Source organism: Gymnoscopelus microlampas (genome assembly GCF_963454915.1).
Source record: "Gymnoscopelus microlampas genome assembly, chromosome: 4".
NCBI lineage: Eukaryota > Metazoa > Chordata > Actinopteri > Myctophiformes > Myctophidae > Gymnoscopelus > Gymnoscopelus microlampas.
The window spans coordinates 16,501,716-16,517,454 of record NC_139941.1 but is presented as its reverse complement, the minus strand read 5'-3'; the positions used below and the strand labels follow the sequence as shown (position 1 = coordinate 16,517,454).

At 44.2% G+C, this 15,739-nt stretch overlaps 1 protein-coding gene across 2 annotated transcripts in view; it reads left to right on the top strand.

The window, feature by feature from the left end:
• The first annotated feature begins 875 nt into the window (after nucleotides 1–875).
• cabp7a (calcium binding protein 7a) overlaps nucleotides 876–15,739 on the top strand; it is a 688,996-nt gene continuing 674,132 nt past the window's right edge. For both annotated transcript variants that reach the window (XM_084054972.1, XM_084054973.1), the window contains exon 1: nucleotides 876–1,000. In XM_084054972.1, the coding sequence (XP_083911098.1) occupies nucleotides 892–1,000 (109 nt within the window). In that variant the 5' untranslated portion in view covers nucleotides 876–891. The remainder of the gene's footprint in view (nucleotides 1,001–15,739) is intronic.

Below are 15,739 nucleotides of genomic sequence, written 5' to 3'. Positions count from 1 at the left end.
AGAGAGAGAGAGAGAGAGAGAGAGAGAGAGAGAGAGAGAGAGAGAGAGAGAGAGAGAGAGAGAGAGAGAGAGAGAGAGACTCACTCAGCGCTGTGCGCACGGAGCACAAATCAGCGGGTTGCCTCACCTGTGAGCGAAACAAAAGGCGAGCAGCCTGAGGAACAAGTGGACGCCGGTCGGTCACAGCGCGTCCCCGGACCTGCGGCCATTCATTCCCTGCGGAGATCCGCACCACATCTCCTTTTCTTTTTGTGCTGTGAAGAGACGTGAAACGTATTTTGTCGTTGTTGTTTCTATGGACCGGTTTGAAAGCCGGTGGCTCTCTCTTAAAGAGGGAGTGCGTCCAGGGAGCGCACTATAATCCAACAAGTGGATTTGGTGGTGAATCTCCTCCAAGCAAACGGTGGTAGGCCTACTTATTGATGCGCTGTGCGGGCTGATCTGTTGGTTGACTGGTCCTCGTTCAGCTTGAGGTGTCGAGCTTATTGTTGTGTGGGTTGATGGAACCACCGTGATATTATGCGCATTGTCTTTTGTCTGAGCTGAGGTAGTTTTTTTCCTTCTCTCTCTCTTTTTCTCTCTCTCGCTCTCTCTCTCGACTGCATCTAGTTACTTTAAACAACATTAACAGCATTCAAATAACAGAGGGGATGTGGTGAGAAGTTCCCCCCACATTTCCAGTGCACCGTTGACTGACCAAAAAGAACATTTCAGTGGATATTCTACATTACTCGCCGCCTCCCTCCTTTCGCACCGCAGTTGCGCCTATCATTTCTCATGGACTCGCCTCTGCCTTCCCTCATCGATAGTGGGGGAAAGTTGGGATCTTCTTCGCGGTAGACGTTCCTATGTGAGGAGGGGTCCGAGCGGGGCAGCCCAAAGGTCGCAGTCATGCCGATGCACCCAGTCACCTCCACGTTGATGTACCGGGGCATCTGCACCATCCCTGACATGCTTGCCTTTCACGAGCCCGTCAACCTGCCCGAGGACGAGGTGGAAGGTGAGAGATGAGCCCTCAGGATGCAGGATAGGTGGGCACCAAGGAGAAGTGTGCACCGCGGTGTTAAATTCTCTACTTTCCCCCAAATGTTAAAAAAATATATTTTGTAAAGTAAAGTAGGCTATACATGAGTACAATATGCTTAAACATTCGACAATTAAGTTCTAATTTTTCTACAATTGCTACAAATTGCTGCAAAACCTGTACATCCAGTCATTTTGGGGCATAAAAAAAGACGTTGAAGGATAATCTGATCTGATAATGAGGTATACCGTCTTGTTTGTCTTTAACATTTTGGACAAAATAGCCAATTTTACATCGAGGTGCCCAGATGTCCCTAGTGCCCACCTATCCTGATTCCTGTTACATTGTGAAACTACTAAGGCTGCAAGGGAACTCTGCGGCATGCAGGCAGTAGAGATGTGTACCTGTGCTGTATTGTTATTGTCTATCTGTCTATATATGTGACCGTTTTATTGTTTACTGTAAAAGCTTTCCATTCTTTGTCAGCACCTGCGGATGGAGTTTATTCAAAGAGGCGCGCAGTCAGAACCATGGACAGCGATACAAGAGAGACTTTTTTAAATGTCAAAAGCCCCTAGAAGATAAAAATTACATGATGCACATTAACAGGGCGTGCTTTAAGATGATGATGATGATGATAATAATAATAATAAGGGTAATAATAATAATAATAATAATTATTATTATTATTGTTATTATTTTGCGTTTTAATTGCCCCTTTTGCAGCTGGATTTATTGCACGTTGATGTCCAATACAACTCCTTTATAATGGCACACATGATCTGTTGGCTACAGAAAGAAGCTCATTGTTAAAAGTAGGCTACCACGCAAAGAGTATTTTTATACATTTACACGGCCTACTGTGATCATTAGGTCCCACGCAGCTTCTTCTGCATGGGCTGCGAGTGGTGGTGATCACAGCCCTGTGGAACTGATGCATGTGGAAATGCTCATAACGTGGCCTCATGCGTTCAGGGGCTTTGTTTCCTTTAGCTTTTGCATTTAACCTAAAAATGCAGGTATTGTTTCGTATTTCCTTTTTTTGGGGGGCAGATTAATCCGATTTTAATCAGATTCTATAACACTAATAGACACTTGTTTTCTTTCTGCAACCATACATTCATTAATCATTTTAAAACCGGCCATCCTATTCTGGGCAGATCTACAAGCTCACACAATGCATCACAGCACCATGCTTTGTAGTGGTCACTTTTTGCCACCCTCAGTTTTTTTTCTCCCTTCTAATGTTGTTCTATAGCTGGGTCTCTGCAAGCTGGTTCAGAGGACCTCCACAAAAGTCTGGTTGATAGGGGTTTCTAATGGTCACATCAGTCCACAAGTATAGGCATGGTACATTTAGAACAGCTCCAATTAAATGCATTTGCCTGTATTCAGAATCAGTCTCACTGATGCTCTCCCCCCTCCCCTTACCTGTGTAATGCAGTTCATTGAGACCCCCCATGCATCCCTCCAGCAATGAGCATACATGTTCATTCAGCCATGTCATCACTCAAGTTGACTTAAACATGGGGAAAAGATCATAAATAAACAGTCCCACAAAATGAACATAGAACAGCTGCTGGAATATGCATATCTGCATATCTGAGGGGCTGGGCCCGTTGCGCTGTGCACCATGCGTCATCTTCACATTTTACACATTATCATTTATACAAGAGAGCCCCGCGGAGAAGCTCCAGACCTCGCATGATCTGCAGCTGTCATACTGTGGCCATGCATGCGCGCAGTGAGTGGTGATGCATGGGAAAGCGATGGATCCTCAGAGACCAATGACAATAGGCTGCACCATGCACTCGCCCTCCTCAACCTATAGTAAGATGGATCGGCGCGTTGTGTGTACTGTAACCACATTTCAGCTCCTCATTACAAGCTCCACAACCAAGCCTGTCAGTCACAGCTACACTATAGGGTCTTTGTGATGGGGGCCATATTTGATCCCCCTGTGTCTAATGATAGATAATGGGTTTGTGTGTAGTGAATTGCTAATGGGTTGTGTTCTGTTCGTGCGTAGGTGTAATTGTGCTATACACATACAAGGTAGCCTATACGTTTTGGTGTTCCTCAAGAGGCTCAAGTGGCATGAAATTGTTCAGAAATATAGTAAAAGAGCTTCAATTTTTTCTTTTTCTTTATTCCTTTCTTCCTTTCTTCCTACCAATTCCTTCCTTCCTTCCTTCCTCTCGATAGGCCACATAACCCCTGATTTACACTTTGTTGTATGACTGCGTCACTCGCTGAAAAAGGCAGAGCTACAAGCTCACAACACATTTTGGATGTGACTTGTAGAGCTTGTATTTCGGCGCTTGACAACCGTGGTAGGACACAGCGTACGGTACATTAGGTTTAAGAACTGGGACACTGAGACAGCCCGGGTTCATGAATGAATTGCTTGTCTGGACCAATTTGGTGAAGTTACAGCCCTCAAATGCCTGGAGAGGGACACACGTGGTGCCCATGAGGTGCAGAGGTGCCGTTGATTGGACGGGGATCAAATTAATGCATGCGTGTGAATGACAGCCCGCGTGACGGACTGCGTCTTGTGAGCCATCTTTCAGCCATGGGCACTGGTGCAGGCAGACATGGCCAGGGAACGGAACAGAGATGAACCTTTAATTGAACGTGGCCAAGTACTAGAGTTCCCCGCGTGTGACAGCCCACACCCACACACACACACACACGCACGCGCACACACACACACACACACACACACACACACACACACACACACACACACACACACACACACACACACACACACACACACACACACACACACACACACACACACACACACACACACAAACCTGTGCATGTACACCCTGTTTTAATCTCTCATTTCTTCTCTGTCTTTCATGCACGCACGCACGCACGCACGCACGCACGCACGCACCACGCACGCACGCACGCACGCACGCACACACACAAACTTTTCAATTAATTTCACTGATGAAATTAATTGAAAAGAAAGAAAGACATTAGTTGCTTTCAACTCCCAAAAGATGACCCTGTGGCATGATATGAGCCTTGAAAACTCACTGCTACAAGGAAGGGCCCAAGACATAGGTTTTAAATATGCATGCCACTCACGCTACTCCGTGATTTCTTGCCATCTTCCAACAGACGGTTGTTATGTCTTCACTCTGTCATCTGCATGATTATAGCATTGCAGTAGCCTAGTATGCACCATCAGACCAAATTAGCATGCATACATTTCAGAGCTTTAATCTCAAACATGACACTATATTTTGCACACAGCAGCACAAAGAAAATGACGCCTGTCTCATGTTTTGGCACCATTTATTGCTATCGACTTCAGTAGGGGTTTTGATTTGGGTGTTTGGGGATCATAATTGAATTTTCTTTTCTTCTACCCCATCCCAACCCCCGTTTCCCATTTTTCCATCCGCGCGTTTAATTTATATTGAGCCGTAGGCCTTTTGAACAGGCACCATTTCCATTTTGAATTTGTTTAATGAGTCAAACCCACTGGTATATTGGCTTTCTGCAGTCATTCTGTTTCAGAATGAAGTGAATCGCTCAACCAATACAGCCCATATCAGTGTCAGCTTTTGCTGCCAGGCCAACTAAGCAATGGGATGCTTTGGGGAATACAGGGAGAGAGAGAGAGAGAGAGAGAGAGAGATGGAACTCATGGTTAAATACAACAGTGACACAGCCCTTTCACTCAGTATAGTTTACTATCTGCGACCATTCCCCATTTCAGGAGGTGTTACAGGTTAACCACATGAACCATAGCGTCCCTATACTGGGCAGGTCATATAGACGTATTGTGAGATTGTAGAGCTGCTATTTTCCGTGAAGAGATTTGGTGAAGACGGTAAAAAGAAGGGGTTGTACAGACCCCTGGGGGACCCTGGCAGACAAAGTACAGTATGTACTATATATGGTACAAGTGGTTAAGAACAAGTGCAGACTATGAAGGAAATACTACAGTACCTACGGTCTTTGAACTTGAGCTCTTCGATTTGCTACTTTCAGTATTTTCCACATGAGACGCTTAAACAGCCTTTGTGTGTACTGAGATTTTGTGTATTCTTTAAGGTGGGTAAGTTTTGTGAATGGCAAGTTTCAGAGAAACTTTGAAGCTTGAGGGATGATCTCTGTGGCATGAGATGGCTTCGATTCAGAAAGATGTCATGTACATGTCCATCAGCCATGAACCCTCGAGAGACCGAACTTTGACAGAGTGAAATGGATCCATTAACGTGTGTATGTTTGTGTGTGTGTGTGTGTGTGTGTGTGTGTGTGTGTGTGTGTGTGTGTGTGTGTGTGTGTGTGTGTGTGTGTGTGTGTGTGTGTGTGTGTGTGTGTGTGTGTGTGTGTGTGTGTACTTGTATTACTATACTTGCGAGGGCCAAGTGCCCCCACATGTATTGTAGAATTTGAAAAATACTGTAGACATTGTGAGGACCGTTTTGCTGGTCCTCACCAAGAGAAATGGTTGTTTTTTGTGGTTCAAACTGATTTGAGAAGTTACGCTTACAATTAAAGATTCAGGTTAGGATTAGGCATTTAGAGGTTAGGTTTAGGGTTTGGCAATGGAGTTATGCAGATTTATACTTAGTTGCGTCACTTGCGTGCCAGTGCCGGTGAAATGGCAAAACAACGGCTATTTGTTTTTACTGTTAGATATTTTTGGTTATTTTCAAGGCTGTTCTAAAATGTTTATGTCCTTACAAGTATAGTAATACAGACATGTGTGTGTGTGTGTGTGTGTGTGTGTGTGTGTGTGTGTGTGCGTGCGTGCGTGCGTGCGTGCGTGCGTGCGTGCGTGCGTGCGTGCGTGCGTGCGTGCGTGCGTGTGCGTGTGCGTGTGCATGTGCACATGTGTGTGCGTGCACAGGTGGGTGCATTTGAATGAGAGTGGACAGGAGGTGTGAGCCCTAATGGCGCGCACACAGCCAAATACCTGATTTTCAATTACCGGCCTGGACACTCCAGGGAAAGGACCATACTCAGCTGTTAAGAAGGCTGTCAAAGCTATAATTGGTACAAAATGCTATTTTTCTGATGGTGGATAAGCCAGTATATTGTGTGTGTGTGTGTGTTGGGGGGGGGGGGGGGGGGGTCAGGCACTTAGATGCACTGCGGGAAGCATGCATGGACGTGGACTCTATAATCTCGTATTCCATCCTACGCAAAAAAAAGAGAGAACAGGGGGCGGGTCATTTTGTAGTGGCACAATGTGGTTGTTGCTGCTGCCCCCTCAGTCAAGTCCCCACCAGCAACAATACACACGCACACACACACACACACACACACACACACACACACACACACACACACACACACACACACACACACACACACACACACACACACACACACACACACACACACACACACACACACACACACACAGAAAGCTGAGTGTCAATATCACTGCAGGAGAGATGGAGTGGGCAGGTCATTTCCGCATAGATGTTCAACCATGTTATTGAAGGAAAATTCTAAACGGTCCCAGTGGGGCCAAACCTAATGCATTTAAAATTATGATTCAGCCGTGAGACTGTAAGTTGAGGCCAGCATTCCACCTAGTAGTAACAACGTATATTTTCCTTTCCTTCTTTAATTCTTCCCTTTTCTTCTTCTTTTTTTTCACGCCAATGAGAAACAGCAGTGTTCCAGTTCCAGTTTCAGGATTTGGCTGAGGCAAGAATGCCCTCCCTTTAATCGCCGTCACAGGCACATGCCAACTGTTTGCTCTGCCAAACCTGTCGCGCAGGGCTCCGTTGGAGACAAATCCCTGCAGATTCGTCTTTCAGACTCGCCGCGTGGCGTAACTGCCTGGAGTAATTGAAATCAGCGCAGTCGCAGTCAACCAAGTGAGTTCCCTCTGTTTGTCTGCGCTCGCGGCAGCAGTGTGAGGCACTACAGGTACTGCAAACAGGAAGTGATTATACTAATAGGACGAGAGGAACATTCCCCTGTGTGCCTCTAATGTCTGTCTTCAAGATTTGCCCGTAAGAGCTTTACACATTTTTAAGTTTCCAAAATAGCAGATCTACAACAAACCCATCGCGATGCGATATTTTTTTTAATGATTTTTCTTTCTTTCTTCCTATAATGACATTCCTAAAATAGGGACACCAGTGTTAAAGTGGTCAAAGCAGATTGCATTCAAGACATTCAGATGTAGCACACACACAGTGGTTCTTTACAGCTGCCATACAAATAAACTGTTAAGCTTAGTTTATGCACCTCTGATGGTTCTATAAAGCACCATTTGACAAAGGTGCTACATAGCACCTTTAAAATAGGTGCCATTTAGGACCAAAAAAGGTTCCCATATGATTATGAGCCAAAGAACCACTTTTAGTGCTCTTTATTAGCACCACAATTCTGTTTAGTGTGTACAGTAGCCGTGGCAATCATTTGCTTGGTAAATGTAGGTCTTTAGTATCATTTTCGATTGACAGTCATTCAGAAACAAAACAAAACAAAACAGACACTGGTGTTTTCCCTTGGTTTAAACACCATGAAACCTGACTGCTACTGTATACATGCAGCACAAATCCTTGACTCATTCCCATGCCCCGAGGTGGTGGACGCCTTGCTTTCCATTCCCTTGGAACTACTTACATGAATACAAATGAAGATATTTAAAGATATTGGCATCCGCTCGGCAGAGTCGGCGCAACGTAAATTATGCACACAATGTATCGCTGGTTGCAGAATCAGTGGGCGTTGCGGGTGGGGGCGTACTTTCAAGAGGTCACTTGCCACCAGTTATTAAGCATATGCTGATATGGAGATTTGGACAGCACCACCACATAACAAAATGACCACTTGTGCTGATGGCACAGTACTGTGTGTGCCAGCTTGTTTTCAGCACCGGAGTAGTGTGAAAAGACCCCCATGTACTAACAGCTATCAAGCCTTTTGTCTTTCTCGCTAATGGGCAGTGGTGGGAAAAGTGCTCAAATGTTTTACTTAAGTAAAAGTATCAATGCTGCAATGTAGAAGTAGGCCTGCTCTGATACGGGTGCATGCTGCCTTTCCGACATGTCGCCTTTCCGACGTTAACGAACCCTATACCTAACCCTCACCCTAACCCTAACCGCACGCGGAAGCCACTAGTCGGAGTGGCGAGATGTCGGAATGTAAGGAGCACCCCCTCTGATACAAGTAAAAGTCCGGAATTCAAAATGTACCTGAGTAAAAGTACAAAAGTATTGGCATCAAAATGTACTTAAAGTACCAAAAGTAAAAGTACTCATTATGCAGAATGTCCCATTTCAAGTTTTCAAAGGTATTGAAAATAGCCGATCTACAAGCTCACAATGCGTCGCATCGCATTGTACTTAGTTACTTTACACCACTGCCACAGGAATAATTTGACACTTAAATCCTCAGTGTCAGATGGCTTGCAGAATATTCAGAGCAATGACAATAGAATGAGATCCCGTGAATAATAATAGGAAGTTGTCCTCTAGCCGTGGAGAAATGATTAACTATCTGGAGTTTCAGTATCTCAGTGATCTGAGAGGCGTCTCTGTGATAATCATAGTTACTTTCGCTATGTCTCTAGTTGTATATCGTTCTATCTTCTTCTATCTCTCTGCCTTCTATGTCGGGTTCAGTATATGAATAGAGATGTGATGCTGGCATTGTGCCAGATTGGGTGGTGATCTCATGCTGTATGTCGTATCCTTTGTAACAGGTGCCGTCGCTCTCCTAAAAAGTAAAAATGCATTCATGTGGATCTCAGGATCCACCACATGGGAATGGCGTAGCTTCCAATGTACAGTATAGACATCGGACTTGGCTCGAGTGTAGATCGCGGCCTTCCTGTGGCGTCAGTCATCTATCTATGACATTGGTTGTCTCATATTTCTGACTCTAAATTTGAGCACGGTTTCAGCCCAATCAGAGGTACTTCTGTGGTCTGCTGGCAGTGTGCACAACATATTTGGCATCCTTCTTTTCCCGAATGCACCATCATGTGTCTAAATTGCAGTGAAGATTGTTTGTTTACCGTTGCATACAGAAGGGGTACCTCCCCCCGCTTGTTGGTACGGCCCCCTGCTGACAATGCATATTTATTGAGTTTTTCATCAAAGCACACTGACGAGTATGAAGATTCAAGCTCAGGAATAAAGCCTGAGACAAACAACAACAAGAAGTGATGAACCAAAAGTGAACATAGAACCTGTTAGGGCGGGAGGCCAGAACACAGTCATCATATTTCCACTTATGGTTGCAATGTAGTTGCGCGTTCCCCACCCTGATGAAACTAAGTGCCTCGCAAAAGGCCTCATCCCCCTTTTGTGTTTAACAAACAAGGCAGACATGCACTGTCGAAGAGCACTCATCAGTTTTTGTAATTGCTTTAAAACAAGCTGACAATAATGGCCTCCCCCTATTAAGAATTCAGGACTCTGACTATGACTTTGTCAGCTTTCCGTTCCGGGCTGATTCCACAAACCTGTGACGGTGGATGAATAGATACAGGCTACTGCCACAGGAATAACAGAGCAGAGAGCTATCAGATGGTGTTTTTTTTTTTTTTTTTTTGTCAAGAGTGAATTCTCAGTCCTGCAGTGTCTGTTAATCCAAGTGCTGCAACCGCGGGTGAGCTTATGTGAACGACTGAAATGAAAGGGACACACTCACAGAGAGAGAGAGAGAGAGAGAGAGAGAGAGAGAGAGAGAGAGAGAGAGAGAGAGAGAGAGAGAGAGAGAGAGAGAGAGAGAGAGAGAGAGAGAGAGAGAGAGAGAGAGAGAGAGAGAGAGAGAGAGAGAGAGAGAGAGAGAGAGAGAGAGAGAGAGAGAGACAGAGAGACAGACAGACAGACAGACAGACAGACAGACAGACAGACAGAGGAACAGACAGAGGAACAGACAGAGGAACAGACCGAGAGGGAGACTAAGAGAGAGACAGAGAGACAGACAGGGACAGAGAGACAGAGAGAGAAAGGCGAACAGACCGAGAGGGAGACTAAGACAGAGAGAGAGACAGACAGACAGACAGACAGACAGACAGAGACAGAGTGACAGCAGAGTTTGGATCGAGATTAAGAAAAGATAGACAGGCAGAGATGGGGGTACAATTACATCTTAACGTTGTGAAGGCGGACGGGACAACCCGCACCCGGCTCTCTCTCTTGACATTACAGATGTTTGGCGAGAGCATCCCCCTCGTATCTAATCAGTCTGAGAATGATAAATCACACGGCGCACATCTCCTCCGCCCCGTCACACCACTTAATCCCTGACAGGTCTCCTATCTGCCGGCGGGGACAGAGGTCTCACACAGGCTGACGGATAGCAATGGATTTCAATATGGCCTTCTAAAAGGCATCATCTGTCTAAGGGCAACACGACGAGTAGAGGCTGTTAACCCATTGAGACCCGGAACGCGTCTGTGTCATTTTAAGATTTCTTTGGCTATTCAAAAATAGCAGATATACAAGCTCATAGCGCGGCACCGAGTGCCGCGCTATGAGCTTGTAGATCTGCTATTTTTGAAAAGTTGTGAACATTTGTGCAAATCTTTTAGATATATATATTTTTAAAGCAAACATTTGTAAAATGTTTTGTTCCAGGGACCCCCAGAAGCAAAGATTTGAGTTACAAATGTTCGCGCTAAAAATATATATATTAAAAGATTTGCACACATTTTCACAATTTTTCTAAAATTGCAGATCTACAAGCTGATAGCGCGGCACTCGGTGCTGTGCTATGAGCTTGTACATCTGCTATTTTCGAATAGCCAAAGAAATCTTAAAATGATGCGTTCCCGGTCTTAATGGGTTAAAAAAAGAAGAAGGGAAAAAAAATGTCTACTTGACATAGATGGTGATAAAAGTGGTGAGCAGTAATGGGCCATTTCTTGGGGAGGCACGGTGAGAAAGCAACACGAACGAATTAGACCCACGGTGAGGACAACTGAATTGTCCCAGGCTGCCCCTATCACAGCTTCTGGGAGGATTTAAATGGGCCTATATATTTGGTATTGCGGTTTGCTTTCCAGTTTAGGATAAGAAAAACTATAGAAGGGTAAAACAAGGCAGGCTATTAAGCAATGCAGCTGCAGCTAATGAAATTCACCCACCAGCTGCAGCTGTGTTAGTTACATCATGGTGTACTATAAGGTCAGCCTGCCCTGCCATGTTTTTATGTCGTTTTTTAACCTGAACCGAACCGGAAAACAAACAAAAAATTCAACCTAGGGTTTTATGCCCCTCTAACCACATGATCCCTATAGTGTCCCTATTCTGGGCGTGTCATGATAGGTGAAAACCAGCAAACATCAGGCAAAAATATTCTCACTCTTTGACTTGCAGTACTATGAAGTATAGAATCGGCGTGGCCCACTCAGTTACTCAGTTTGCTATTCTTGTTGTTCTTGCCCTCCCTTCGACGGACCCGTAACACGCAATCTCACAGACGTTCTTAATGATTCAGCTTACTCAATGTGATATGAATTGACATTTAAATTGAAGAGTGCACGGTGCAGCTTGGGTGATGATTTCTTGGAGGCCTGCGAGTAATGCCTGCCTGTCGTACGATGGTGCCGCGCGGCGGAAATAGACGATCTGCAAGCTCACAACGCCTCGCATCCGTGACGCGATGTGAGCTTAGAGACTGCCTATTTTCCACATGTGATGCCGTCGTACGACGAATTAAATCAAGGCTAAAGGCTGTCAGATATGTCTCAGGGCTAATTCATTATTTTCATTCTGATCGATGGCCATGAGTGACTGGATCCAGCAGACTTTATTACGTGCAAAAAGGAACTGTGATGAGTTTTTGAAGGTGAAGTGCTTTTCAATCAAAAGGGACCACCGACCACATTGCTTCTCCGGGGGTAATATCTTCTCACTTTAATGAACAACACAGTCTACCCCTATGCAATAAAAAAAGAAGGTAGGAAAACGCCATTAATGGCTGAATATACTACTGGATATAGACACACATGCTGTAAATGTGGCTTGGTTAGTGCGCTGTAGCTAAATGCATGTTGCTCACGCATAATGGAGGCTTTCGATTTTCTTCATTTGACCTTTTTTTGAGGACGCTCTTAAGAGTTTTTTTGGGGTGTTTTTATTTTTGCCTGGAGGATATTTGCCCGGCTCATGCTCGATGCCGTCCGTGATGATGAGAATTCATTGTTTTGAAAACATAGAGGAAGGAGAGGGAAACAGATCAATGATTCTGCACTGCGCAGAAATAGATTTGAACAACTTCAACCACTGAGGGCCAAATGGGGTTTAAACACTTAAGCCCTATCTAAAAAATAGCGAAAATAGCCAATCTGCAAGCTCACATTGTAGATCTGCATTTTTTCCAATTTTTATATATATATATATATATATATATATATATATATATATATATATATATATATATATATATATATGTACACACACGTTGCTGTCGGGCAGAAACCTTGTATTTCCATATTTCAACTTTTTATGTTTTCCGTAAAAGTAGCAAAAATAACGTGACGTATTGTGAGCTTGTCGATCTGTATATATGTAGTTCATATATATATATATATATATATATATATATATATATATATATATATATATATATATAACTGGGGAATTATGTATCTATATAACTGGCTAATGGGAGGCCGGTCCTCCCATTAGCCATTTTTATTTATTTAACAAATTGCTTCTTCTATGACATGCCCAAAATAGGGATGCCAGTTTGAAAGCGGTTGAAAGTTTTACAGGCATTTTTCTTGGAAAAGACAAAGGACCTTTTACCTTAGATGGCTTTCTTTTTTTGCCCCTTCGGTTGTGTCAGTCTAACATTGGCAAAGGTAACACTTTGCAAAATTCATATCATTATACAGCATCGCTGGGGATTCTTTCTCCCTCCAAACCAGGGGCTGGGACCTTCCATATAAAACACTGCCATAGCCCTCAGAATGCTCCAGAGCCTTGTTAGGAGCCTGTTATGGTAATATTCAAATCTTCCGGGCACCCACGTAGGCCCCTTTCCAACTAAAGATGGATTAAGGTTGCTTTGGCTGTATAAAAATAGGCTGGCAATGCTCATGCACAGGCACGCTCACGCGCATTAATGCATGCACATGCAAGCACACATGCACATACTGTACACACACCCACGCACAGGGAAGTGAAGAGATAACCTGTTTTTTTTTTTACACACATTTATATCAAGGGTCTTGCATAAAGAGCGGATATGTTGGCGGCATCCAGGTGGTGCAGTGGTAAAGTTCCTGCCCACCACCAACGTATAGAGACTGGTTCGATTCCTCCATGGTGCCTCCAGCTTGGCTGGGTGCTCCAACAAATTCAAATGGCAGTGTTCTTGGGTGGGAAGCATAGACCGTAAAAACCTATGGACAGCGTCACGCCATTGTTTTCTACAGACCGTAAATGAAGCCTATTTTGCAGCGATTTCAAATCCGTCACCTTTCTATATCCGGTTGATACCGGTTGAACCGCAGCGAGGGCGGGTCTTCACTCGTTAGATCCAGTAGAAACCCTAGAAACATAAGCTACCATACTATCATTAATTTAAAAATAAATGGGACCATAATTTACCAAAACGCCTATCATGGTGATTGAAAGAAGACTTTAAACTAGCGACTGGAAGCATACAGTATTTATGACAATCTTTATTAAGGTAATAAAATGAAGTGTAAGGTTTGGCCAAAAACCCATCCGTTTGAATAGAGCCTAATTGCTTCTGCAAGCAGCAGGGGTGAAGCCCTTGGTGGGAAGCCGGCAGGGGAGGGTGTTCTCTGCCGCTGCACTAGTGACTCCTACAGGTCACTTGGGGTGCCTATTTAAGAGGGAGCGGAACTGGGGGTGGGGGGGGGGTGGCGGGGGGTATTGGGTTCCTTCGCACGCACTATGCCCTCCCAGCAAAGGTCCTCTCTATCATGGTGACATGGTTGTCTTGCAGCAGTGGTTCTCAAACTTTTCTATGTCAAGGACCCCAAATGAATAATGTATTTGGCCGCGGACCTCCATCTGAAAAGATTTTGTGCCAGGGACCCCCAGAAGAGAAGATTTGAGTCAAAACATTTCCAAACGATTCAAAAAGTTTCAAAACGCTTCACAATTTTTCAAAAATGTTCAAACAAACAAAATGTTCACGTGTCACGATGCGACACATCGTGAGCTTGCAGATCGACTATTTTCGAATAGCCAAAGTTTAAAACAGGGTTAAAGTGGTTAAACAGATTTTGCTATATTAACTCATTTTGCTGGGGACCCCCTGTAAGCCCTTCAATGGACCCCTGGGGGTCCCTGGCCCTCTCTTTCAGAACCATTTACTGTACACCCTTCCCAAGACCAATAGTAGGAGTTGACAGTGACAGGGACAATACTCATGTAGAGGGAATTGCCGATGTCTAAATTAGGGAGAAGAGTGGGAAAAAGAGAGTGCAAATACTGATCGGAGGAAACCCTAACAGATGGCAGGCCCAGCTGAGGAGGCAAGCCTCTCTGGCTCAGGATTACAGCCACAGTCACGTCTCAGCTCCAAAACACCCAGTGTTTGCCTATACGCTCTCCAAAAAACGATTTGTTAGTAATTAGCCGAGTTTTAAGCATTGCTAAAAATAACCAGAAAAGGGGTAACGATTTGCTGCAGGCACGCCTTGAAGATTCAGATAAATATTTCCCATGAGATGTGTCTCTGTTCAGTGCGAACGAGGTTAGCTTGTTTCACCCAGTTCTCTGGTTTTCCCATTCTATGTTTTAGAGACCATGATGCTCATTCTTGGATGTGTTTCTTTACAGTCTTATGTTAAATGCAGTGGTGGACAGTAATGAAGTACATTTACTTGAGTACCGTTACTTGAGTACATTTTTTGAGTATCTGTACTTTAAATGTGACATGAATAATGCCTCAGCCTTGGTCAAGAAGACACAGACACTAAACAGGCAAACGGCTTAACTATATGTTCTTTCTAGCAGGTCTAGTTTACTGCTGTTTAGTGTGCACCCATGTGCAGTAGCAGGAGATTACTCACTGCTTCCAAGCTGCAGCAAACATGTTGCCGACTTCACTGACACACTGCATACTGTTTACTGTCACTGTCGGGCAGAAACCTTGTATGTCCAAAATCCTTCCTTTTCAGGAAATGTAAAAAATAACCTGTGTTCCAATGTAGTTATTATTTAGTTTCTTGTTTACACTTTTCACTGGTTAAATAACTATAACACCCACAGACGGACTTGACAACTTTCAACATGGCGTCCCTTTACAAAATAGACAAAATAGCCTACAAGTTCACAATGCATCGCACCGTAATATGTTTTGAGCTTGTAGATCGCCTATTCTTGCTACTTTTGTCATTCAACATAATATAAAATAGGGCATTAGTTTATGAAAAAAATAAGAATCCATACGATGAATAATAATTCAAGATACAAGGTTTTTTGCAGCACAGTGCCTCAGCGGTGCAGTGCGCCTTACTCTTGTGAGGGTTCAGCTTCAGATGGCTCGCTCTCAAAGCTCCAGAGCTTCACTTGGACGTTTCATCTTCAGATCACAACATCCCACCAGGGAGACCACCACTGGCCTGCTATTTTTGAAGCCCAACAAGTAGCCTACCTTTCAACATCAAAGCAAAAAAACAACAGCACACCCCCTCTGTGGTGTCCCACAGATATAGTATATGATGAATGCAGCTCCAAGGCTTGGCTCCAGCTCTAAGGCTTGGCTACGACTAGTGCT